Source organism: Vulpes vulpes, chromosome 14 (assembly GCF_048418805.1).
Source record: "Vulpes vulpes isolate BD-2025 chromosome 14, VulVul3, whole genome shotgun sequence".
NCBI classification, from domain to species: domain Eukaryota; kingdom Metazoa; phylum Chordata; class Mammalia; order Carnivora; family Canidae; genus Vulpes; species Vulpes vulpes.
In genome coordinates, this window is record NC_132793.1 from 75,053,668 (window position 1) to 75,078,111 (window position 24,444).

General features: G+C 41.9%; 1 protein-coding gene across 1 annotated transcript in view; it reads right to left on the reverse strand.

Annotated features, from left to right (window-relative positions):
- Positions 1-452: 452 nt before the first annotated feature.
- Positions 453-24,444, reverse strand: part of CMYA5 (cardiomyopathy associated 5) — a 91,815-nt gene continuing 67,823 nt past the window's right edge. The window contains exons 9-13 of the mRNA XM_072736921.1: positions 23,116-23,263; positions 9,600-9,733; positions 8,255-8,354; positions 5,787-5,960; positions 453-1,311 (exon numbers count right to left, since the gene is read on the reverse strand). Coding sequence (XP_072593022.1) covers positions 1,065-1,311; positions 5,787-5,960; positions 8,255-8,354; positions 9,600-9,733; positions 23,116-23,263 — 803 coding nt within the window. The 3' untranslated portion in view covers positions 453-1,064. The remainder of the gene's footprint in view (positions 1,312-5,786; positions 5,961-8,254; positions 8,355-9,599; positions 9,734-23,115; positions 23,264-24,444) is intronic.

Genomic DNA, 24,444 nt, shown 5'->3' on the forward strand with positions numbered 1-24,444 from the left:
ACCTGTTAGTCAATAGAAGTTAGAATAGATCTGAAAAGTAGGATACTATTTCTTGATTCGGGAAGAGAAATAAATGAATCCGTAGTGTTAAAAAAGTCTATAAATAAGATCAAAATATTTACATTATAGAAAATAAGAGCAATCATCTCAAAATGCCTTCTAGATGTATCAACTTTGCACACATATTTTAGGAAGATTCTGAGAGATTTCAATATAGTATCTAAAAATGACCAACCATTTCATTTTGGCAAAAAGAGATTCCCAGCTTCCTGTAGTTGACTGTAACTATGGGATTAAAGTGTTTGGATTTTTAAAAGATATATGTAAAATTCTTAGGTGAAAATTAGCCATAGCAGAAGCCCCTCAAGTAGGATGGTCATTTACTCTGCAGTGTGCCCCAATCCACAGATGCCCGGTTCGTAAGTTACAGAGAAGAAGTTCATACAACATGGTTTGTTTTATGGGATCTAAGCATTTATTTAACAAAATGGAAATTTCTAATGCCTAGCACTTGTCTACATCTAAAATTTCAGGGAAAAGAGACTCATGTCCTACGGTACATATTATTACAAAAGAGTTTGTTATCAACTTAGAACAATTAAAACACCTTCTCTAATGATTCGAAAACATGATACTTTAGTGGAGTGAGGTGACATCTCTCTTCTGCTAAAAGCACATGTTTCTCATCAGAGAGGGATGATGAACACAACCTTCCCTTTGCTCAGACCTGTCCCTCCGAGGATTTCTTTTGCCAATAAAACAGGTGGACGACTCCTTCTCTGTTGTGGTTCCCAACTCGGGAATAAATCCTTTTACTTTAGGGAAGAACTCAAACTTATAGGAAGCAAAGGGTGAAGGTTGTTTTTCCATCCTCTTGACTCACAAGCTACCTAGAAAGTCAAGGCTTCCTTGGTGGTTTTGTTCACGTGCTGATTGCTGCGCGTGTAGCTATCATTAGCGCGAATGTGTGGGAGACGTTTTGAATAATACATAGCACCCAAGGGAAAGAACAATAGACCCCCAAAGTGTGAATTATTGCCCTTGCGAACTCTGAAAGCCAGTGATCACTTGTGCCTTGCAGAATCTGGGGGCTCCATCCCCAGGTGCAAAGTACATTTGCCAGGTTTCTCCAGGGCAAAGGCAGGGTGAACACCCTCATTAAACCTGTGCCTGATGATGAAGAGCAGCTGCCCACTCTCAGCATTAATGAAGAGAAGCCTCTGGTTGTTGTAGTCCAGCAGAATGCCCACCCTGGTGGGACGCTCAGTCACGTGAACATCGCTCACGATGCCGCTGTAGAAGAACGTGTATCTGGAATGAAACAGAACAGGGAATTAAACTCTGGACATCTTGACGAAAATCACTTGGAGATAACCAATGTTTCAGTTATTAATTTCACTTCACAATAGTGAGTTGCAATAATGTTGTCCCAGATCCTTTAACCAGATCCCTCCTAGATGCCAAAATGCAGAGCTCATCCCAACAGACAAGCATTTTTAATAATTTTGCTCCTTCTACATTAGGAGGCGGTCCCAGAATAACCAGCATATGCCTCCCTTGTGATTTTTCTCAACATTCTAATTCTTTCCCAGCTGCCCACATGTTTTAACTACCGCATTCATGGTGTGTCATTCTTTTGAATAAAACTCCTCTGAGGCTGCCATGTATTTTAAAAAGTGCTGCAGGCTTGCCTTCCATAAAATGTATTAATTTTACAGCTTAAAAATTTATAAGTAACTTACATAAAGGCCTTTAAGAAGTTTAAGAAAAAAATTTCATTATTTTTGCCCAACTTCTTCCTTCGTATAGGCTCCCCCTACCCCAAACCTACTTTCCTTTTCATCTCCTGAATGTTTTCTGTGGCCTTGAAGCCCAGGGTGGGGGGTGGGGGTGGGGGGCTGCCTGTCATTTCTCTCTTCAATTCAAATAAATTTAACACAACAAGTATTCATTGGGCGTATCTGTGAGTCCAGCACTTTCCTTGGCCTCTGGGGGGATCTGAAGGGCCACAGAACGCTCTCCTTGTCCTTTGGGGACCCAGGCCCTCCCAACCAGCAAGGAAAACACTGTTGATCACTTAAACGTGAGCCAGCTGGGGCTCCATCGTAGGGCACTGACTGGGAAAGTGTTTATAAACACACTCAGAGGACCCATGTGGCTGTGAAAGGAAAGGTTCCAGACCAGGCTGGGAAGGGGGTATTGCCAAACAAAAGAAGCTAAATTGCTCGGTGCAAAAAGTAGCATTAAGTTTGGTGTTTCCTCTTGGCAGTCTCAGAAGCAGAGCTGGGGTCCTGAAAGCAGGGAGGGGAAGAAATGAAAAACGGAAGAGATGAGGGAAAGGTCTGTGAGGATGGTAAGTGTGAGGGGTGGAAGCACTGGGGCTGGCTGGGCCTCCAGCCTCGGGCGGGGCAAGTGAGTGACTCTGGTGTGCCAGAGAGCCAAGGACCTCTAAGGCCTATGGTGTCAGTCTCCAAGGCCCAGAAGCTTCAGCACAGGTGTGTTTAGGGAATGGCAAGTTGGCAACTTTGCTGTAGACTAAAAGCTCATGTGACAGGGCAGCGGTTCTGGGAGACGGGAAAGCAAGCAGGGCTCACACAACGCTAAAGGACCTTCGATGCCTTGCGCGGGGGAGGGGGGGGGGTAGCTGATGCACATCTGGAAGCTCTGGGGGCTACAGAGAACACAAGGTTGCAGGCGGCAGCGCCAGGGGGCAGCGGTGCAGGCGGGGGTGCTTTCAGAGGGCTGTGGGAGCACATGGGTCTGAACTGGCTGGTGGGAAAGAGGGAGGGCGAGATGTGCCAGCAGGGGCAGCAGGAGCAATGGCCAGGCGGCAAAATGAGCAAGCCCCTATGTCAGGGGCGATGTCACTAACTGCCTGACGGGCTTGGAGAGGACATGGGAGTGACTCTGAGGACGTGACCTGAATAGGTAAGTCAGCGGCCAGGATCTACACCTGCCTGTTCATCACAATTGCCACTGGCCACATGTGGCCACTTAAATTAAAATTAATCACAATTAAATAAAATTCACTGTCCAGTTCTTCAGTCCTACTGGCCACATTTCAAGTGTTCAACAGCCATCTGTGACACCATTTATCTACCTTCACAGAATGTTTGATTGCACAGCACTGTTCTAGAGGGTTCTGAATGCCCAAAAGAACCATTTCCTCAGCCTGTTTAGAAGGCTCTCAGTGCTCACAGGCCCAGCCCCAGTCAGTCCCTGAATCAATCCCCCCCACAGAGGCCAAAGAAGGAGAGACATCTCTTGAAGACCTGGCTCCACTACGAATGTGCCCTGCCCTTCTTCTGCCTCCATTTCCTATCCAGCACATCAGTTCTTCTCCAAACCCGCAGTCAGGCCTGAAACCAAGGCTGGCTGCCTGAGGCCAGTTTCCCTGCCCAGCTTTTACTGCCCCCTCTTGGACTGCCAGTGTCTGCTCAAAGATCATCTAGAAGCCTGACTCTAAACACCTGTGTGACCCTGAACTGCTGTACTGGGGTCCCCATGCTCAGGTGATCCAGTCCCATGAATCCCACTATTGGCCCAGACTGAGTCCAGATCCCTTTGAGCCCTGGTGGCTACTCCTCTGAGGGCTCCGCAGCCCCCTTTCTGGTCACCTTAGTCCTGGATTCCTCTCTTTACTGTGATCCCAGCTGAGTGCTGGCATCATTCTAGAGGTTTGTAGATTTGGGGGCAAAAAAAAGCAAGGGATATGATGAAAATGATGTTCTAGAAAAATCTGCCAGTTGTGACACGTAGGAGAGCATGAGGTGCAGGCCGCCCCCTGAAGGTACAGGCATGGTGGCTGGGGTGGAATAACAGAGGAGGTAAGGAGGCTGTGAACGAGGGGGGAATGGACAGAAAGAAGTCCAACTGATTCTGTGTCTTCAGACTCTTCCCATTTCTCCTTTCCCGTTGTGACATCTTAAAGCTTGGATTCTATGCAAACAGAATCAAGAGTCATACAATTTAGTTTAAAATCATGAAACCAGAAATGTGGAACACAGAGGCGGTGGTCTGCCACAGTGGCTCCCACGGTGCCTAAACCAGGGGTGCTGTATATGAAACATGCAGTAAAAGTACTTGAGGCCTGACGTCTCTGTGCCGTGACCACACCAGTGGGAACACTCTTCCTCTCTGAATCCACAGAGCCTACCCTGGGCCCGAAGGAGCCGAAGACCAAGCTTGTCGAACCTGTTGACAGGATATAATTCTGTTCTCCAGTGTATAGGAATTTGTTTCTGGAGGCTAGTCTTTGGTTTGGAGGTTTTAAAGGTTCAAGTGTCTAAGGAAATTTTCATAAAATCTATATCTGGTTCCAGCTCTAAATCTGCTCATTATAAATTCTGGAGTTGAGAGATTTTACACTCTGGGCAGGGGTTAGGTCCTTAAGCATTGTGCAGCAATGAACATCAATTATAATAATTGCTCTGACTTGATGAAATGTGACTTTGAATAGCTTCTGGATATAGTGTCCTTATGAACCATGTCAGAAAATCAAACTGTGTCAAGTAGGATGCAGGGAGAAATGTGCAGCCAGAGATATGCAAAATCCCAATCTGTGGGCCTTTTTCTGGGAACTGGTGAGCACCGGAGGCTTCCTTTTTAAAGCATTACATTTGAATAATGCCTCACATTTTTATGATACTTTACAATTTCAAGGCTCTTCCTTGTACCTGACTTCATGTGATCCTTAGCACCCAAAAATGTAGCAGATCAGGTGTCATTCTCCCCTGGCAAGATCGATGAGGCCTATGGGATATGTTCAAAAGCTTCATGAATTGTGGTGAGTAGCCACAAGGAGGCTAGTAGAGCACGAGGCCAGGACTAAAGTCACATTTCTAATGAAGACCACCCTGTGAGCATATTCAGATCATCCTGTCCTTGCCTTATTTCTCTGAGACTAACACAGGTTGGGGCTTCATCACATTAACCAACTACACAAAACTACTAGTACGGTTTAGCAAACTTTTTCTGTAAAAGGGCAGATAGTAAATATTTTTAGCCTTTGGGGGTCACTTGGTCTCCAATACAACTGGTCAGTTCTGCCATTGTACTGCAAAAGCAGTCATAGACAATACGTAAACAAATGAGTATAACTGTATTTCAATAAAACTATTAATAAAATTGTATAAAACCAGGAAGCAGTCGTGTATGGCCTGTGGGCTCCTATTGGCCAATTCCTGATATAGACCAGTAAGGGGAAGGTATTGGGGACTCACTTCTTTCCTCATTTTTGTTGACTCCTCTGTGGAGGGGGCTTTTTAGTATGACCCTCATCCCTTCCCCCCACGCTGGGGTGAGTCCAGAAGGAAAACTTGGCCATGCATGGCCTGGAGGTCCCTGTCTCTGGACTATGAGCTTCCCAATGAGACATACATCCTTCTTTGTTTCTTCAGGGACCAACTCTGTCCTGCAGGGCGCAGAAGCTGGCTTGGGTGCATACAAGTCTGTTAACAGAGTGCTCTGGGTGCGTACAAGTCTGTTAACAGCTCTGGGTGTATAGAAGTCTGTTAACAGCTCTGGGTGCGTACAAGTCTGTTAAGAGGGTTCAGTATAAGAAATGTCCTTGCCCCTGCATATGAACCACATTCACTAAAATGGGCTTCCTCAGTAATCAGAGCAATAGTTTGGTCTTCATATATTTGAGTCTTCTGTTTTCTTTCTTTGTTGGCTCAGACTTGGGCAGGGAACTAGGATGCTATTGTTAGTTGCCCCAGAGACCCCTGCCTACACATCGACTTGTGACCCTTTGACCAACAAGGGAGGACAGGGCTCCAGCGTACCTCTGTGGCTCAGAGCAGTGCATGTACCACGAAGTCTCCCCTTGTCCCAGGGTAGCAGCCTGCACAGCCGAGTGGGAGCAGATGCCAAGTCGGTAAGCCGGGCAGTCTGTGACTGTGGTTTCCCAGTAATGCTGGCCACAGGCAGGCAGCTCCTCGCCCAACACTGATGGGATTCTGCAGACGAAGCGGATCCAGTTAAGCCAGCACAGGATCACCAGCTTTCATCTCATAAACATCATCATTCACAAAGCCACGCACAGTTTAGGCAGGACTCTATCCTTGGAAACTGCTAGAATTTGACTAAAGACACCCGTTGTTCATTGCGCCCCCAAATTTGATCCGATAGCCACAGAACTCCAGAGACTCACAATGTGCATTTGACATACTCCCATTGCCACAGACAACATGTATGTAGAGTACACACTGCATCTCCTGAGGGAGCTAAGTACCAGGAAATAACCAGAATAGTGGTGGGACAAGAAGAAACGGCACATCTCTGCTTTCAAGTATTGTGTGGAAAGACGAGGGAGGCACTGGGGAGTTCCAAGAGAACATAACTTGCAACATTTTTCTTTAAAACTTGAAGATAAAGGGCAGCCCGGGTGGCTCAGCGGTTTAGCGCCACCTTCAGCCCAGGGTGTGATCCTGGAGACGCGGGATCGAGTCCCACATTGGGCTCCCTGCATGGAGCCTGCTTTTCCCTCTGCCTGTGTCCCTGCCTCTCTCTCTCTCTCTCTCTCTCTCTCTCTCTGTGTGTGTGTCTCATGAATGAATAAATAAAATCTTAAAAAAAAAAAAAAAACCTTGAAGGTAGGGAGGGGGTAGGGTGAGGAAGGAGTCTTCGAAATCTTCTTTACCAGTGAGCTCCCGTGTTTGCTGACCTTGCTGGGCACAGAGAGCAGCTCTTAGGAGGCAAGGCAGCCGGTGAGGTAGAGCTGACCAGGTGTGATGAGTATGCTTTGTACAAGTGGTGGTCAACAGTCTTTGGGACCTGGCCTCCTTGGATTGTAGCACCTGAGAGGTCGTTGAAAGGTCTTCTTTTGTCTCACCTTAGCTATTTTTAAAACAGGCACCATGAACCCAAGCACTTTCAACTGCTGATGGGCGACCTTGTCTGCATGAGTTGCTCAATTCTGCTTTGAAACGGCTGAGACAGCAAGGAAGCATTTTTAATTTAAACAGTGTTAATACTCAGTCAGCACCCTCTTCTTTCTAACAGATGAGAAAATGATTAATGCAAAGGAATGTATTTCACTTTCTCACGTCTTTATCCAACAACCTCCTTCCAAAGAGGTGGATAGCCACAGGCCCTTGCTCCCTGAGCACTGCCTGGCTGCCTAATATTTATGAGTGAATTTTGGGGTTACTAATAAATAAAATACTATGAAACACATTATTGTTATCATCAGTTATTATCTATGAATTCTTACCAACTTCCAGTCTATTTTTCTTTTTGATTTTTTGAAAAATCAAAAAAAGACAGAAAAGCCCAATATACTTCTTAAATCTTTTTCCCCCCTGAATTCACTTATTTGTATATTTTTTTGGCACCTACAATGTTCCAGGCCCCATGAGATTCAAAGACGCAGAAGACAGGGCTGCTGCTTGAGGATTATTCAAGAGGGGGATGGCTGACAAATGACTCTGCTTGTGCTCAGACTTTTTCACAGAAAAGATAAAAGGGGGCCAGGGCCTGGAGAAGACTTCCAGGAGCAGCTGGCACCTGAGCTGGGCCACACACAGGTGAATGGTAACCCAAGACCAGAACCATGCAACTCAGCGTGGTGTGGAGTGCTTGCTTGCTGGCAGCCACACCAGGACACCATCAGCACCCACTCCAGCCTGTACTCCCCCACATGTGTTACACTCTTCCAAAGCATTTCATGTGCTTTCTCCCCTGTGACCATTTTGATCCTTAAAATGGCCATGAGAGATTGCTTGACAAATCGTGAAACAGTCTTCCCATGATACCCTCAGCTTTTAGCTCATTAATAATCCTTTTCATGGCAGCTACTGGCTGGGAAGGGACAAAAAAGCCTGAAAATATGAAAGTCCTGCATGTGGCCAGAACCAGAAACTCAACAGAATGTCATTCTCCTCTATTCCTTTTAAAGTGGCCAGACATAAAACCTGGTTTGCTATTGAAGATAAAAGCAGAATTAGCCTGGACTTTTTTTTTTTTTCATTAAACAAGAGATGGTACCTGAAAACAGCCTATGTTTTAAACAAAACCATCTGTGCTTGTGTTTGCGATACGAATACTAACACTTGCTCCAACTTATGAACTACTGTCGCTTTTTTCCTAGTGGTGAACTGTAATTAACCGTATGGGAGTGCTCATGTGGATATTCCATACCGTACCTCCAGGCATGTCCCTGAAACCAAGAAATACGCTCAGCTGAGGCCACACTAGAGGGCAGCTCAGAAGACTCTACTGCTGAGGCCATCAGGGGCCTCCTCCTACTTACTCTGTCAGCCTTCTCCTCTCAGTGAAGCTGATCACTGTCCCATTTGACGAAATCTGCAGGGCAGGATGAGCCGTTTCTCTCAACAGAAGAAATCGGGTTCCTGTTGCAGTTAAGAAAAGAGGATTAGAGTGTTACCACGACAGTAAGTGCTGTCCCTGGGTCAAGCACCACATTTCAGACCTTACTCTCCCCTGGCATCAGTGTTTTCAGATCCACAAGCTGAAGATCTCATCCACGGTAAGGCATGCGTGAATGCCAGTGGCTACTTACCTCTTCCTGGCGCTGCTGGTGTGCCTTCTGGACAAGAGCTCCCTCTGCTATGCAAAGTGAGCTCCTTGGACCAGCAGTGTCTACATCATCTGGAAACTAGGTAGAAATGCAGAATCTCCAGCCCCATCCCAGACCTACTGAACCAGAATCTGCACTTTCACAAGCTCCTTCAGAGATTCATATGCACCTTCTAGTCTGAAGATGCACTGGGGTAAGCTAAAGGAGTGGTTCTAACAGGGGAAGGTGCAGGTGCCATATTGGGACTGGGGAAACATGTCTGGGCAGGTAGCCCTCATGTCTTCTTCTCTTATAAACATCAGGTGGGCCCTCACCACATCACAAACAAGGTATGTGCACAAGTTTTTACTGGCTAAGCAAGTCACTTAATGTACCACCCTCAATCTTCTCCCATCTTCGGGTTTAGGGTAAGATAATGATCACCTTTCCATTTCTCACTTCTTTTCACAATAATTGAGAACAGCCAGGCATTTTTCCTTGGCATCATTTGGCTATTTTCTCCAAAATGTCATTGAACAGCTTTATCACTTCCTTAAGTTATCCATTCATTTATTCAACAAACATTAATTGGCACAACCTATGTGCTAAGCACCAAAAATAAACAGTAGAATAATACTGGAAGCTTGTTCATGGAGTTTACAATGTAATAAAAGAATATTCCCATCTCACTGTCCGCAAAATACACTCAAAACATACCCACTAATTATAGCATATTGGCATTAGCCAAACAAGAATCAGTTGGGGGCATAAAAACCACTTCCAGATCAATTAGATCAGGGTCTCCAGGAGTGGGGCCTGGGTATCAGTATTTAAGTCTCCTGGCTGATTGCTAATGAATAGCCAAAGTTGAGAACCACTTGCACCAGAAAAAAAAAGAAAAGAAAAGAAAGAAACATCTTGGTCTTTGACTCATCTTGGATCCTCATGCCAAAAACCCAGCACTGCCAAGAGGTTGGAGCTTTAAGAAGAGGCTTCTAGTGTGTCTTCTCTAAGTGGTAAAAGAGAAGGAATGGAAAGGCTTGGAAATAGGTGTGTGTGTGTGTAAAGGAGAAAGTACCTCTGGTGGAAATGAGGGCCGCTTCACTCTGCTCGCTCGCCCCAAATGCATTGATGGCTTTCACGTAGAAAAAGTAATTGTCATTGGGTTGGAGGTTAACTTTCAGCTGAAGTCCTTTAATTCCAGAGAAGGATCTAAATACAAAAAATATAATTTTAAATATAAGATTATGGGGCCCCTGGGTGGCTCAGTGGTTGAGTGTCTGCCTTTGGCTCAGGTCATGATCCTGGGGTCCTGGGATCGAGTCCCACATCAGGCTCCCTGCAGGGAGCCTGCTTCTCCCTCTGCCTCTCTCTCTGCATCTCTCATGAATAAATAAATAAAATCTAAAAAATAAATATAAGACCACATGCGAAACAACTCATCATATTTCATCCTGTAGCAAATGATCTTTTATTATCAACAAATAACTTATTTTTCCCTTTTGGTGACCACTGAGTTAGCAAGGTAGGTTTACAAAATGATCATGGTCCACTAAGATTACTTTATCAAATTACTTCTATCTTTGTCAACTTTTCTCCAATATATGCCTTCCAGATTGCTCTTTGAAATAGATTAATTTTGTGGTTAGTGAGTCTCTAAGAATATATTATTTTCTTTATCAACTTTTGCCTAACAGGGCACATAAGGATTAAGATGATGTTAAACCAATCTATAGTACAAAGGATGCTAATTATCTAATTGGCAGATCGAGAAGAGCAGAAAACTTAAGGTGAGTGATGATTTTGGACATGGCCATCCTACAAAAGCCACTAAAGTTATAGAAACAGAAGACCCCTAAAAAAGACAGCATCTTTTGAGGCAAGCTTAATCCCAGCAAGTAAAGAGAATTCTAATTGCCAAATAAAGTTTCCAAAGTTGCTATTTCTAAATCTCCCGTGTATATTAAAATAAAAGTGCTTGTAGTAGTGTCTAAGTGCCAGTGGGTAACAGCCCAACCGTTTAACCACATCTAGACTTGCTGGATTTGAAGATGGAGCTCTCTCAACTTGCTGGGGAACTGAAGTAATTTTGTGCCTCTTTTCTATTCTCTTTAATCTGCTTGATATCATGGCCTAGAGCATTTACACGGGTAAATAACACAACCACTTATTTTTCCAGCCTCCATTTGGAGAGGCTTTGGGGATAGTTACAAGTTAGCCTCCTTACTAATGAAAGAATTCCTAATCTGAGTGCTAGTGCCAGGGCCCTGTTCTCAGGAGATGTGCACTGGATTATGGTCTGTGAGAACAATAGTACAGTACCCTTCCTGTTCATTCTCAGAAGGATAGGGGTTTTTTAATCCATTTATTTGCTTGTTTGTCTTCATTTTTCTTTGTGTTTGTTATTAACAAACGTACTGCAAAAGGGTTAGAATCAAAGATTTTCTTCAGGGCACTTCTACTTCTGGTGACTATTTCACTTCTCAATACCTGCCTTAGACAACATTATGGAGAATCAGAAAAAAGAAAAAACATCATTGATTCAGAAAACCAAGCAATTGAACAGTTGTTAAAAGCAGAAAATACATACAAAGTCACAGTGCCCTCCCCCATTATGTCTAAAAGTGAAAAACACCCAATGTGTTCCTCAGAAAGAAGAGGGCAGGGGCAGGGAGCAGATGGGGTCTATTTGCGCACATGCTATTTAATAGTGTCCTGGTGGAAGAGGCCTCTGGAAACTTGTCAAGCCTTACTGGTTGTTATTTTAGGACCTGCCACCTGACCAGGGCCCTCTGCAAGTACTATCTTTAGCCCCACCAGAATCATTAAGCCACATATTCACTGACAACTAATTATGCTTCAGTTAGTTAATGAAAAACCATGTCCCATGATTGAGAAAGTAATTCCCAACTGGTATCTAGAATATTATTCTGGGGTGGGTGTATATGCTTATCTTATTTGACTTGATGGCTGAATTGATGGTTTAGATGTACATTCATTATAACAAGCAGTAAAGTTATTGTCTCTGTAAGCATACTTGCACCTGAACTGAATTTACTTCATTCATCCATTAAACAAATGTCTATCAATCACTTATCATGTGCCCAGACCCTGTTACCCTGAAGCCTGAGTGGGGAGTGGCAAGTCTAGGTAAGAAAATTTCAGTTCCAAGAAGGAATAAAACATACTGGCTTCATTTTGTAATGATGAGGTTGTTAAATACCAAAAATACTGGTTTGAGGGTGTTTGCTTTTCAGTTTTATGAAGTTGGTCAAGGAAAGAATTCCACATATATAGTCAACTGCATCCTATGTCTTATCACTCATTTAAAGAGTAAAGGTTTCCATGGCACTGAGGTCAGAATATAGGATCAGATTCTGCTTTTAATATGTGAGCAGATCATGTAGACTTGAGAGATCTGCACAATGCCCTCAGTGAATCTGTGAAATAAAAGCACCAGGAATGAGAATCAAAGTAATATGAAATGTAGAGTTTTATTGTTGACAAGTTGCCATCGTTGCTCAGCATCAAGAACAAAGCAAAAAAGCTCACCTACGTATGTTTTTTTCTATGTCTTTTCATTGTCTGACCTCACTTTAATGTCATAGAAGTCCTCATATTAGCCACAGGAAAACCTTAAAAATTTTGGAATTTGAAACCTGAAGACTTGCACCCTTCCACAGATTATAATTTTAATCTCAAAAACAAAAATGTCAGAACTGTAACTGAATCCATATACATTATTCAAAGCATAGTTGGTAGTAGGACTAAGATTCAAAGAATATCCAAACTGAGGTAAGTGATTACGCCACAGATAGGACCACAACCAGTTGTTGGTGCTTAGATAAGAAGGGATTTTAGCCTCCTCAGTAATTTAACTGATCTGACCATGTTAGAAGGCTTAAGCTAATAGCAAAATTCAAAAGACAGTAAGAAATGTGACTCAAATGGTCTCACTTTGGGTCATTGGTATGGGAATTCTCCCTACAAGTGCTACAGTGCAGTGGAAAAGGATAGCTCTGTTTTCAGGAACATGAGGGCAAGGAAGCATCTAGAAACCCTAACACAACAGCAATTAGCTGATTGCCAGTGGAGGATAAGCGTACCAGGGAGTACAATCCCAGTGTTCTGTGCCCAACAGGTTTTTGAAAGACTCTCAACCTGCTCGTCTCTCTGTTGGTAAAACAAACAATGCTGGTGTTTGTTTGTTGGTAATGTTGGTAAACTCTAATGCTGTAAAGCAGAGAGAAACTATTTCAGGGAGACCCACTGTCTCCTCAGAAATCTGAAAGGCTATCATAAATGAGACATTCCCCCTTTTCTGTTGTTTCAAAAGGCTAATGAGTAGAAGCCACCAGGAGGCAATGTGTGCCCAATGTTATGAAGGCCTTTGTAGCTTGAGACCATTCATTCTTTAGTTTTTTCAAGGCACAACTGAAAAGTTTGACACAACTAGCCATGAACAGTGGGACAAGAATCATTTCACTTGGGAATTGAAAAGGGTCTTTATAAAGTAAAAAGCCATTAGGACCTAATGTTTAGTGGGAAAACACTAAAAGCATTTCCATAAGTTGAAGTCACAGACACAAGGTTAAAAATAAAAAGTCATAGGGGCACCTGGGTGGCCCAGTTGTTGAGCATCTCATCTTGGTTTCAGCTCAGGTCATGATCTTGTGATTGTGGGATGGAGCTCCATCTCGGGCTCCGTGCTTAGCGCAAAGTCTGCTTCACATCCTTTCTCCCTCTCCCTCTGCCCCTCCCCACTTGTGCTCTCTCTCTCAAGTATATACATATATATAAAGTCATGCAGTGGCAACTTCACCTACCAAGAATTCTAAATTATAAAGCTATGATAATGAAAGACTGCATGGCAGTGGGGCATAAATAGATGGATCTATAGAACAGATTATACATTCTAAAGATCAGAAATAGAGCAAAACACAGGCTCTTCGGTGTATAATAATGGAATTATTTCAAATCAGAAGGGAAAATGATGGGTTTTCTTACTGGGACAGCTGGATAGCCATACCAAAAAAATAAAATTGGATTACTAATTTCACACTTTCTACTGAAATAAATTTCAGATGATAAAAGATCGAGTTTTTAAAAATGGAATCACTGGATACTACAAAAAAACGGGAGAGAGGATTTTTAAATATAAGACAAAAAATAAAGCTATTTTTAAGAGATTGATAAATTCAACTAAATTAACATTTAAAAATATCCATAACATATGCAGCGTCACTTACCAGCAGCGAGATGTCAATCAAAACCATAGTGATCTATCACCTCCTACCTCTTAGAATCAGTATAATCAAAAGATAAGTAATAACAAGTGTTGGTGAGGATGTGTAGAAAGGGGACCCCTCTGACACTGTTGATGGGAAGGCAAAATGGTACAGTCACTATGGAAAACAGTATGGAGTTTCCTCAAAAAATTAAAAATAGAGCAACTGTACAATCCAGCAATTTCACTTCTGGGTATTTATCCAAAGAAAAATGAAAATGCTAACTTGAAAAGATATCTGCACCCCCATGTTCACTGCAACATTATTTACAATAGCTAGGATATAGAAACAACCTAAGTGTCCATCAAAGGATTAAAGATGTGAGATATATCTCTACACAGACCTAGACCTAGATATAGATGTACCTCACACTGGAATAGTACCCAGCCATAAAAAAGGAATGAGATCGTGCCATTTGTGACAACCTGGATAGAGCTAGAGGGTATAATGATAAGTGAAATAAGTCAGACAGAGAAAGACAAATACCACTATCTCACTGATATATGGAATCTGAAAAAAAAAAGAGCAAACAAAGAAAAACAGAAACATACTCATAAATACAGAGAACAATCTGGTGGTTGCCAGAGAAGGGGAGGTGGGGGAGAGGATGGGTGAGGTATGGGAAGGGGATGAAAAAGCATAAACTTCTACTTATAAAATAAGTAAGACATGAGGATACAATGTACAATATAGGGAATGTAGCTAATAGTATGTAATAACTTTGTATGCTAACAGATGATAGATTTACTGTGATCAATTCATGAGGCATGTAAATGTTGAATCACTATTTTATATACCTGAACCTAATATAATATTGTATGGCAACTACATATGAAAAAAAAGATGCATGGCTAAAAATTTTCAAAACAAATTTGCAACTCATGTTGTAGATGAGGGCTAATGTTCTTTCAAAAAAAAAAAAAAAAAAAGAGCTTCTACAAAGCAATAAGAAAAATACAGCCCAACAAGAAAAAAATGGGTAAAGGAAATGAACAGTTCACAGAAAAGGAAGTACATGGTTCTGAAACATATGAAATGATGTTCAACCCAATAATAGTAATGCACACTGGAACTATAATAAGATTCCATCTTCTAGCTATAAGTTGTCAAAGATCAAAAGTTTTATCATATCCTGTATAGCCAAGGGTATGAAGAACCAGACAGTCTTGTATGCTACTAGCCTGTGTAAAACAACTACAGCCTCAATGGAAACAGTTTGGTAATATCTATCAAAATCCAAAATGTACATGCTGTTATCCATTCTATTTCTAGGACTTTATCCTGCATACATCCTGGTACATGTGTGAAATGATATACAAAGTTTTTTCTGAAGCATGGTTTGTGTTAACAAGAAAATGGAAACAAGTACCTTTCAATTGGTCAAATAAATCAAATTATATCCTTAAAACACACTATAACAGAATTGTTTTTAAAATTGAGGCAGTTCTATATGCATTGGTATAGGATACTCACCAAGAAATATTTTTAAACAAGAAAAGCAAGGTGGTGGAAATACCTATAGCCTGCCACCATTTGTTGAAAAAACATAGATGTTTGTATATGCAGAGACTACCTGAAAGGATAAATGTGAATCAGGTAAGAGTAATTGTCTCTAGAGAGAAGAACCGAGTGGGTGACAGACGAATGGAAAGGAGTCTTAATTTTCACTGTATCCCTTTGGTATCTTTGAATCAGTGCCATATGTACATATTACCCAAAATCAATTAAATAATTTACCTTTAAGCTCAGGAGTTGGTTGAATGTGTTTGCAGGACACACATTAATTTGAATTTTGTAAAGTAGCTTCTCTAGGAATTCGATAAATCAACAATTTGTGTAGGATGGGAGGAAGGATGTACATGTGCTTAAGGTCACCTGAGGGGCTGGTAACCCTGAGGAGTGACCGCCTCTGCACTGGCATGTCTAGCGCCTAGACTGAAGCATGTTTTCTCTGCAGAGGAGGGGGGGGGCGGTGTGTGTACAAACAATATGGAGGAATCCAGTGCCATCACTCCTGGAAGCAGCCTACGGATGGTGCTGTCGCTGCAGTGCATGACAGATGGCTAAATACGAATTGTTTGTTAAAAACACAGTGGGTTCTTGCGAGCATTCCTGTTGGCCGCACCCACATTCAGCCAGTCAGTCAACGCTGTTTAACGTGAGCCGTGAACAGAGTAGAGTGCGGGCCCCTGGGCCCAGCCAGTGAAGTAGCATTTCCCAAGCCTGCGTGGACACCCTAGACCTTCTGCATCGGAAGCTCCAAAGGGGACCCGTGAATCTAAGCTTTTACAAGCAGCCCAGTTGACTTTTATGATCAGTTTTAGGCTTGGGAAACATACTCATAAATAGAGTGGGGTGAGAAGAGGTAGGAGGGAGAAAGTGGAGAAAGAAGAAAAATCCATGAGAACGTAAGCAACATCAAATGCAAGAACTAATTGTTGCTCATCATTACAAAATGAAGCCAGTATGTTGGGAGCCATTTAAAAAAACTTTAACTACCTGTAAACATGGAACCTTTTGGTTTAAGGTGAAACATTTTGGTTAAATCAGGATTAAGAAGGTAATTCTTTATATATTGATTTTTGGTTTTGAAACTTGGTAAATAAAAATTTTTGAATAAGACTTTTTCTTCTGATAAGTGAGGATACTATGGGATTCAGCGTTAACCAAACATCACTATTAGTTCGTGATAGCGTAGAAACACGAGGGCTGAATGCTGCCAACCATGGGACCTGGGCTTTCCTGTAATTAGACCTCTCACAAAATCCAAGTGAGCCAAAGGATTCCAGTAGAAGGATCCTGGATTTTTGTTTTCTCTGTAGTTCCCCCTCCAAAGCCTGAATGATACCATTTCTATTTCAGGCAGAGGATTCCAGGAGCCTAGTAACCATTCCTCTGGATTCTAAGCTTTCCTATACCACTCGGAGGCCACCTGTGTGGACAATTACTTGAGGTCCCCATACAACTGCCTGCCCAGAATGGTGATTTAACACGACACTTTCAGATCCAGTTTAAAAATGATTACATCAGGAATGTTTTTGCATCTTTTATAAAACTGCTCTTAAAGACAATCACTATTATCTTGTTCAATAGCCCTTATATAAAGATCTACATGAAAAATTCATCTTAGAGCTGAATGTCAAGAAATATAATTGTCTCTTAGTGAAATGTTATGCTTCCTTTTTATAAAAAGATGAGTTATGTAATCTCTTTCTTTCTCCCTCTTGCTGTCTCCCCCTCTCTCCCATTTTCACCTCAGCTACCAGGAAGTTCAGATTTAAATTTTATGTTCCATTGAGCTACTGTTCTTAACCTGTACTTTCTGATACAATCTCTTCACCCCAGCATGATCTGGCTCTTGTTTTCACAGGATTGTTTCCAGTGGTTCTATTATGTCTGGATTTTTTAATGTGAACAACTTGAATACTTTTGGAAATTGACAGAACATAAGTTAGAAGTGAAGGAACAGCCTAGGTTTCCATTGACTGAAGTTTTACTATACAACCAGAAGGTGTTTAAGATTGTAAATGATCACGGTCAAATCAGATTCATTTGGGAAGAAAGATTTCATTTAGGAAAAGTCGAATGTCAAGAATACCAGGGTGGGGTGGAGGGGTGGAAATCACCCCACAGTTCACTCGCCCAAGGGCTCCCTCCTGAGGAAGATTACCTGGGTCAGGAAAACAATACCATAAAAAGACTGCCTATTAGCTCTTAAATAATCCTGAATTTTTGCCCATTCACGTCAGTGATCCTCTTGTCACCCTGTGAAGCAAGCACGGGGCAGGAATAACTGCCTCCTTTGTCCCCAGGTTGTGAAGGTCAAATCATTTGCCCTTGACCATTGGTCATCACCTATCCAGCTGAAAACCTGGTACAAAGCTTTTTTTAAAAAGAAAGAAATACTGGGATTCTTCATCTCCTGTTTAGGTACAGAGTTCATTAGAAAACTTGCCCTTATCTGTCCTTATTATACAGACACAGCAGTGGGTGTCCCCAGCTAGAAAACCCAATTGTGACAGATATTTCTGTTCCTGCCCCACCACATGTGGCCCGGAATGCTGGAGGCAGGAAGAACATGAGCTGACAGGCCCAGCACCCAGAGCCCAGCCCACCCTGAGGATGTTTCGGGGAGGGGGGCCTAGAGAAGGTCTCTGTACCCCTACGGCCTCAGCCAGGGAGGGGAGCAGGAAGTTCACTACCAACTACTTTTGTGGTGTATTGAGTCTCACAGATTTGTCATTCAGTACACAGCTTCTCTCTGCACAGCCCACACAGCTAATCCCTGTACTATATTTCTCTCAGTTTTCCCTCCTCCACCCACAGTTCTGCTGACTTCTCTCCACACAGGAGAGACAGAACAGCTGAGGAAACAGCCGAGCGGTGGAAAATTTTTGAAAGTGTTTTGAGCCCACCCAACCTGAGGAGAGCATTCAAAGAAAAACAGGAAAGGGTGAGTAGGAGCTCCCTCAGCCCCCACACACAAGCCGTGGATTGTCACTCCCGCCTACCCCCAATCCCAACAGGGGCTGACTGCTGGGACCCAGCCATGGGGCCCACACACAAAAATATGCAAATGTGTTTTCTGTGAGGATTATGGAATGGAGGCAATTGCTTGGCTATTTCAGATACCACGTCATGGGACTTGGGGCTCAGGAGGCTCATTCCATTCAAACACTCACCACAAGAGTCCAACCAGTACCTTTGATCTTAAATCAGAATATTTAGAGGCCATCATACTGGGAGAATGAATGCAGGTCTGAAGATGAATGTATTTCTGTTCTGGCAACCAAAATCAGATTCCCCAGTCTAAAGGCTAATCAATGCCCTTCGTGTGTGTGTGTGTGTGTGTGTTCCTATTACTCATCCTTTTCTCCATTCTTTTCATTTCCTTTAAATTTCTCTCCCTACTTCAGACTAGAGTCTTTAAGGCTGTCTGTCTTTTCAGGGATTGGGGGTGAAAAAGAGTTGTGAACTCATCTGAGGATTACCTCAGCTCTCTTTTACCAGAGATTTCAGCCAGTTAGATAACTTGAGGGTGATAGGGCAAAGAGGAATTTGGCTACTCCTCTCATTTGTCCACTTATTCATTCATTAAACAGAACTTTATTGAATATCTACACAGGCACAGTCCCCATCCTCACCCAATTAACCTAGCCATATTTAAAAGAACTAATCTTTGATCACCCCTTACTCCCCAGTAGTGACCTCTGGATCAATTTTTAGATCTGGTTTAGCAAAGGAATTTTTTTAAAAGAACCCTGAACCAATAAAAGGGTTATGCAATCAATGGCTAAGAAGACTGTGGGTGCTGTTTTCTATTAGTGATCCATTAACCAGTTTCCAGCCCACAGACTAGGCTGGTCCTATCTCCTACCTAAGCATCCAAGCTCTAAAATTAACTCATTCACCATTCTTTCCTACTTTGTCAGCACAGGTTATTTTGTTCCCATTTTAAATAAGAGACCATCCTTAAATCCAGCCTACCTTTTCTTGTTGGTATCAGTGTTATGTGCTCAGTGCTAACTGAACACATATTTATTGAGTAGCTACAATATGCCAGGTACTGTCCAAGCCACCAGGACTACAAATTTTCATCATGATCCCTTCATGAAGTCAACAAGTGAGTGGGATCAGACAACTCTTGGCTTACTGTTTTTTTTTTAAAACGATTTTATTTACTTATTCATGAAAGACACACAGAGAGAAAGGCAGAGACGTAGGCAGAGGGAGAAGCAGGCTCCATGCAGGGAGCCTGATGTGGGTCTCGATTCTGAGACCGCAGATCACGCCCTGAGTCAGGGGCAGGTGCTCAACCACTGGGCCACCCAGGCGTCCCAACTTACTATTCTTTACAAGATACAAAACAACTCTAATTATGGACTGCTGTGCCAAAAAACCAAGGTGAAGAATGTGGTTCTAATACAATGGAATAGTAGGGATTGTTTGTACTTGTTGACTACAGGTGATAAACTTTTAAGTTTCTTTGTTTATCAATTCTATCTGTGTACAGTTGTTATGTTAGTGATAGAGCAATATAGATGATGGTTAAATAGTTAATAATGTTTTATAGAGTTTTGAACCATCCAATCCTGTAAGAAATGCTTTCAAGTTGGTTTTAAGAACCAGATAGTTGAAAGACTAAATAAAGCACGTGGCCACTCCCATAGAGCAGACTTTTCCTTCCTTCTGGAACTCTTAAATTAGAGAACCAAAAGAGATACAAATGAGTTTTGCAGCTCTGGGCCTCTGAGATAAAAGATGAATTATTCCAGTCTCTTGACATTAACCTGCAGTATGAGACACTGAGGCTACTTGTATTGATGAGGGATGGCTCCAGTGTGGTACATCAGCAATAGACTTAGCATATGAACAGAGTAGTGATTTGTGGCCAACATATTTGTGCTTGCTTCAAGAAATTATTTTTTTGTCAGACTTGGCAGGGATCCAGAGGCTGGAGAGTCATCCCTGGGTTGTGGATTGGACATACCATTCCACCTCCTGGAACTGAGGAGTCTTTTAGCACCTAATTGGAAAACAGCTCCATCTCCAACACAACTCCAAACTATCAACAAGGCTCTGCATGTGAATCTCCCTTCACTTTAAACTTGCTGGACTATATTCATTCAATAACAAAGGATCCTTACATTGTTCTATAACTACTAGGAACTTCGGCTTATCCAGCCTTTCAGATGCTCTCCTTTTACAAGAAAAAATAAAATGAACTGGCTTAAAGTCTCATATAAAATAATGACAAGCCTTATGTTTTAATTAGCTCACCTTTTGTCTTAATAAAATTAGTGGGTGGCCATTTTTTTTCTTACAAATGGAACTGTCATTGGTTTCTTTGGCTTTAATAGAAGGATTTGTTTGGAATATATTATTCATTGGTGAAACTAAAAGAACATTTTGTTTGTTTGTTTTGTTTTGAGGGCCCCAGGGTGATCAGGAAAAGGAAAAACATTGATTAAAGAGGTTTTGAATAATAGTACTGCATTCTCCCTTTATAATTTTCATGTGACAAAAGAACTATAACACATAATAACTCCGTGTTGTCAGGCTATTGAGGTATGCTAACTCAGTCTATGTTATAAAACAAGATTTAGAACTGATGGAGAGGGATGGCTGGGTGGCTCAGTGGTTGAGCGTCTGCCTTTGGCTCAGGTCATGGGATCGAGTCCTGCTTTGGGCTCCCCACAGGAAGCCTGCTTCTCCCTCTGCCTGTGTCTCCGCCTCTCTCTGTGTGTCTCTCATGAATAAATAAATAAAATCTAAAAAAATAAAAATAAAAAAAAAACTGGATGGAGAAAATAAGACCGATCTGAGTTTAAATCCTGACTCCAATTTCTCACTCCATCATTTAATACCTTGACCAAATTGTTTAACTTCCTTGAATCTCATTTAATGGAGATCATCACCTCACCTCCCTCCTAGGATTGCTGAGAGGGTTGAATGTGAGACTCAGCCCAGTTCCTGGCATGGTGAAGACCCTCAATGGATGACATTTCCTCATTCATCCCTCCTTTCCCTTCTCCCTGTAGCCACATTTATGAGAAGACATCACAGTTCCCCTAGTGAGAGGGCTACTAGGTCTCAGGGTTTCCAGATCTCTGCTGATTTAAGAATCCAATTGTGCTGATATTATTTATGCAAATGTCAGCCAGGGACCGATGCCATACCAAGAATGAGTCATTTCAGAGCTCTCCTTTAACAGTCTAATTTTGCCTCAGAAAAGAACTGGGTTTTCCTCACTGATGGTGGAGAACAGTGGGAGAGATTCCCAAGGACGCAGGCACTGCTGATACAGAGTTCTCATGACACTGAGGGCTTTTGTGGAGAAGGTCCAGAACTCCTCTAAGTGACAAGAAACAGGAATTAGCAGCTTGGGCTTTGAAATCTGACAAGATAGGGTTTGGATCCTGATTGTTACTCACTAGCTGAGTCCCCCTCTTTAAAGTGTCTGTTTTCTCTCAAGAGTTCTTATAAGAATTAAGGAAGGCAGGTGCATGAAGCATTTAGGACAGTGACCGGCACATAGTAAATGCTCAATAGAAGTCAGTTATACTCTCTTCTATCTCTATCTCCTTCTCTCTCTCCTTTCCACCTTCTCTCTCTTCTTCTCCCACCCTGTCCTGGTCAGACTTTACCTCTGCTCTGTTTGCTAATTATTGAAGGCTGCCTGCCATCCAGCAGTTGGCACATTAACGGAGATGTTGTTTTTTACACATTTACTATGTTCTCACTTCTGCTGAAATACTTACCTCCCACCCATACACACCCAGTCAACATTAATTCATTCTTTGATCATTATTTTATGAAGCTTGTCTTCACATACTTAAAAGAAACTATAATTATTGCTCAGTCATATGAAACTGCACATAACTAAGTAAATAGTTGTTGATTGATCCTGTAGATAATCAAGAGCTTAAATAATACTTTATTAAAAAGCTGTCTAATTTCACACCATTATTTCTAAGTTTCATATTCTACCAAAATAGTTTATCTCAGTAAACTGCTTTTTTAAAAAGCTACATATGTCTCTATTAAAATATGAGCATTAATAATAATGATCTGAATATGCTTCATGGAAAGTGAAGTTGCTCTATTGTCATGGATTGGAGGCTAAGAAATCACCACCTTGGTAAATAAGTTAATATTTACCAAATGCCCTCAGGATGCACAGCCCTTTATTGATAACTTTAAAGATTTATAAGTTTAGTGAGAGAGATTCCCATTTCTTTTTTTCCTGGAAAAATTCTTTATGCTTTCAGAGACACAGGTAGATTATAGATTATAGATTATGTATGTATGTATAGATTATAGATTACGTCTCTATAATCATATATATATACATATACATATAATTAGCTTCTTTATATTGGCTTTATATCACCAATACAACAAAGAGACATAGATTTACATTATATACAAGCTTACTATTATTTTCCCAAGTTAGGTGTATCTATTCTGATATAACCACTAAAAAGTGCATGAAATATGCATAAATCCTGTCTAACGACTCAAGTTAAATATACCTCAAAGAATGTTCTATCTTATTAAAATTTGCATACATTTTTCTTACAAGGGAGTCATTATTCTACATTGTAGCATGTGTTTTATTACAAACTTGGAGTTCATTGATGAATAGTGATGGAACTGCAAATCAAGTCAATAGCTTAATTAGCTCAGCAGGATTTTAGGAAGCTCTTCCTCTGTGAGCAGTTAGGTTAGGACCTTCAGCTGAGTTCCAGGCACCCTGTTCTCTCCCCATGGAGAGGTGAGGTCTCCTAAGGAGCAGATCCTTACCTGAGGCCCTCGCCCTCTGGAGAGTTCTGTCTGCAGTACTCCAGAGTGTAGGTTTCAGTGGCCTCTGGGTTGGCAGGGCGCCATCGGATGGTGGCCGTGTTCCAACACACTGTACAGTCCTCTGCGTGGATTACAGGGGTGGAAGGTGCTGCCAGAGAGAACCAAATCAATTATGGAACGGTCAACATCAGCTCTGCTTCCCTGGTACCGTGGGAAGAGTGCTTGGGCATTGTTTTAATTTTTTTTATTAAAAAAAAACATTATTGGCAGATCCCTGGGTGGCTCAGCAGTTTCATGCCTACCTTTGGCCCAGGGCACTATCCTGGAGTCCCAGGATCGAGTCCCGTGTCAAGCTCCCGGCATGGAGCCTGCTTCTCCCTCTGCCTGTGTCTCTGCCTCTCTCTCTCTCTATCATAAATAAATAAAAATAAATCTCTAAAAAAATAAAAAATACATTCTTGGGGTGCCTGGATGGCTCAGATAGTTAAGCATCTGCCTTTGGCTCAAGTCATGATCCCAGAGTCCTGGGATCAAGCCCTGCCTCCTTGCTTAGTGGGGAGTCTGCTTCTCCCTCTCCCTCTGTTCTTCCCTCAACTCATGCTCTCTCCCTCTATAGTGAGTAAAATATTTAAAAAATAAAATTAAATAAATAAAAAATACATTACTGGTTGAAAGCCCAAAAGATATGAAAATTTATATAATGAAAAGTCACCCTCCCACCTCTACCTTCCAAACTGCAGTTCCCACTCATCCCCAGAGAGCCTCTAATATTAGCTTCCTATAAATCCTACCAGTTTCTTTATACCTAAACAAGCAAATAAAAATAAAGAATCTTGTCTACCTCCCTTCACAGAAAAGTTAGCCATGATCTTGTCTTCAGTAGGTACGCAACAAATACTTGTTTTGGAAGGCAAGAAGAAAGGATAAAATGGTAGGAATGAGTCACTTCTTCCTCTGAGATAGTTAAAATTATCTTCAAGGCAACCTTGAAGGCAAAATGATCTTATGCCACACCTACTTCAGCCCCTGTGGAAAGGTTCCATGTGGAAATGTATTCCCAGTTGACTATCATTGCTGAAAAATATTCTGGGGCTCCTAGCACCCATGTAATGAAGCCTGGGCTTCTTACTTTGGCAAACATACCCCCTGCCCACCCACTAGCCTTTCTTACCTCATCTCATTCTTCTCCTTGTTTTTAAGTCAAAAGAAGTAATACCAAGTTTCTTATAGTGCCCTGCATACTCCATACTGTTTCTTACCTTGATGCCTCTGCTCATATGTTTTCTTCAAATGGAATACACTCCTTTAACGGATCCTTTAATGGCTTCC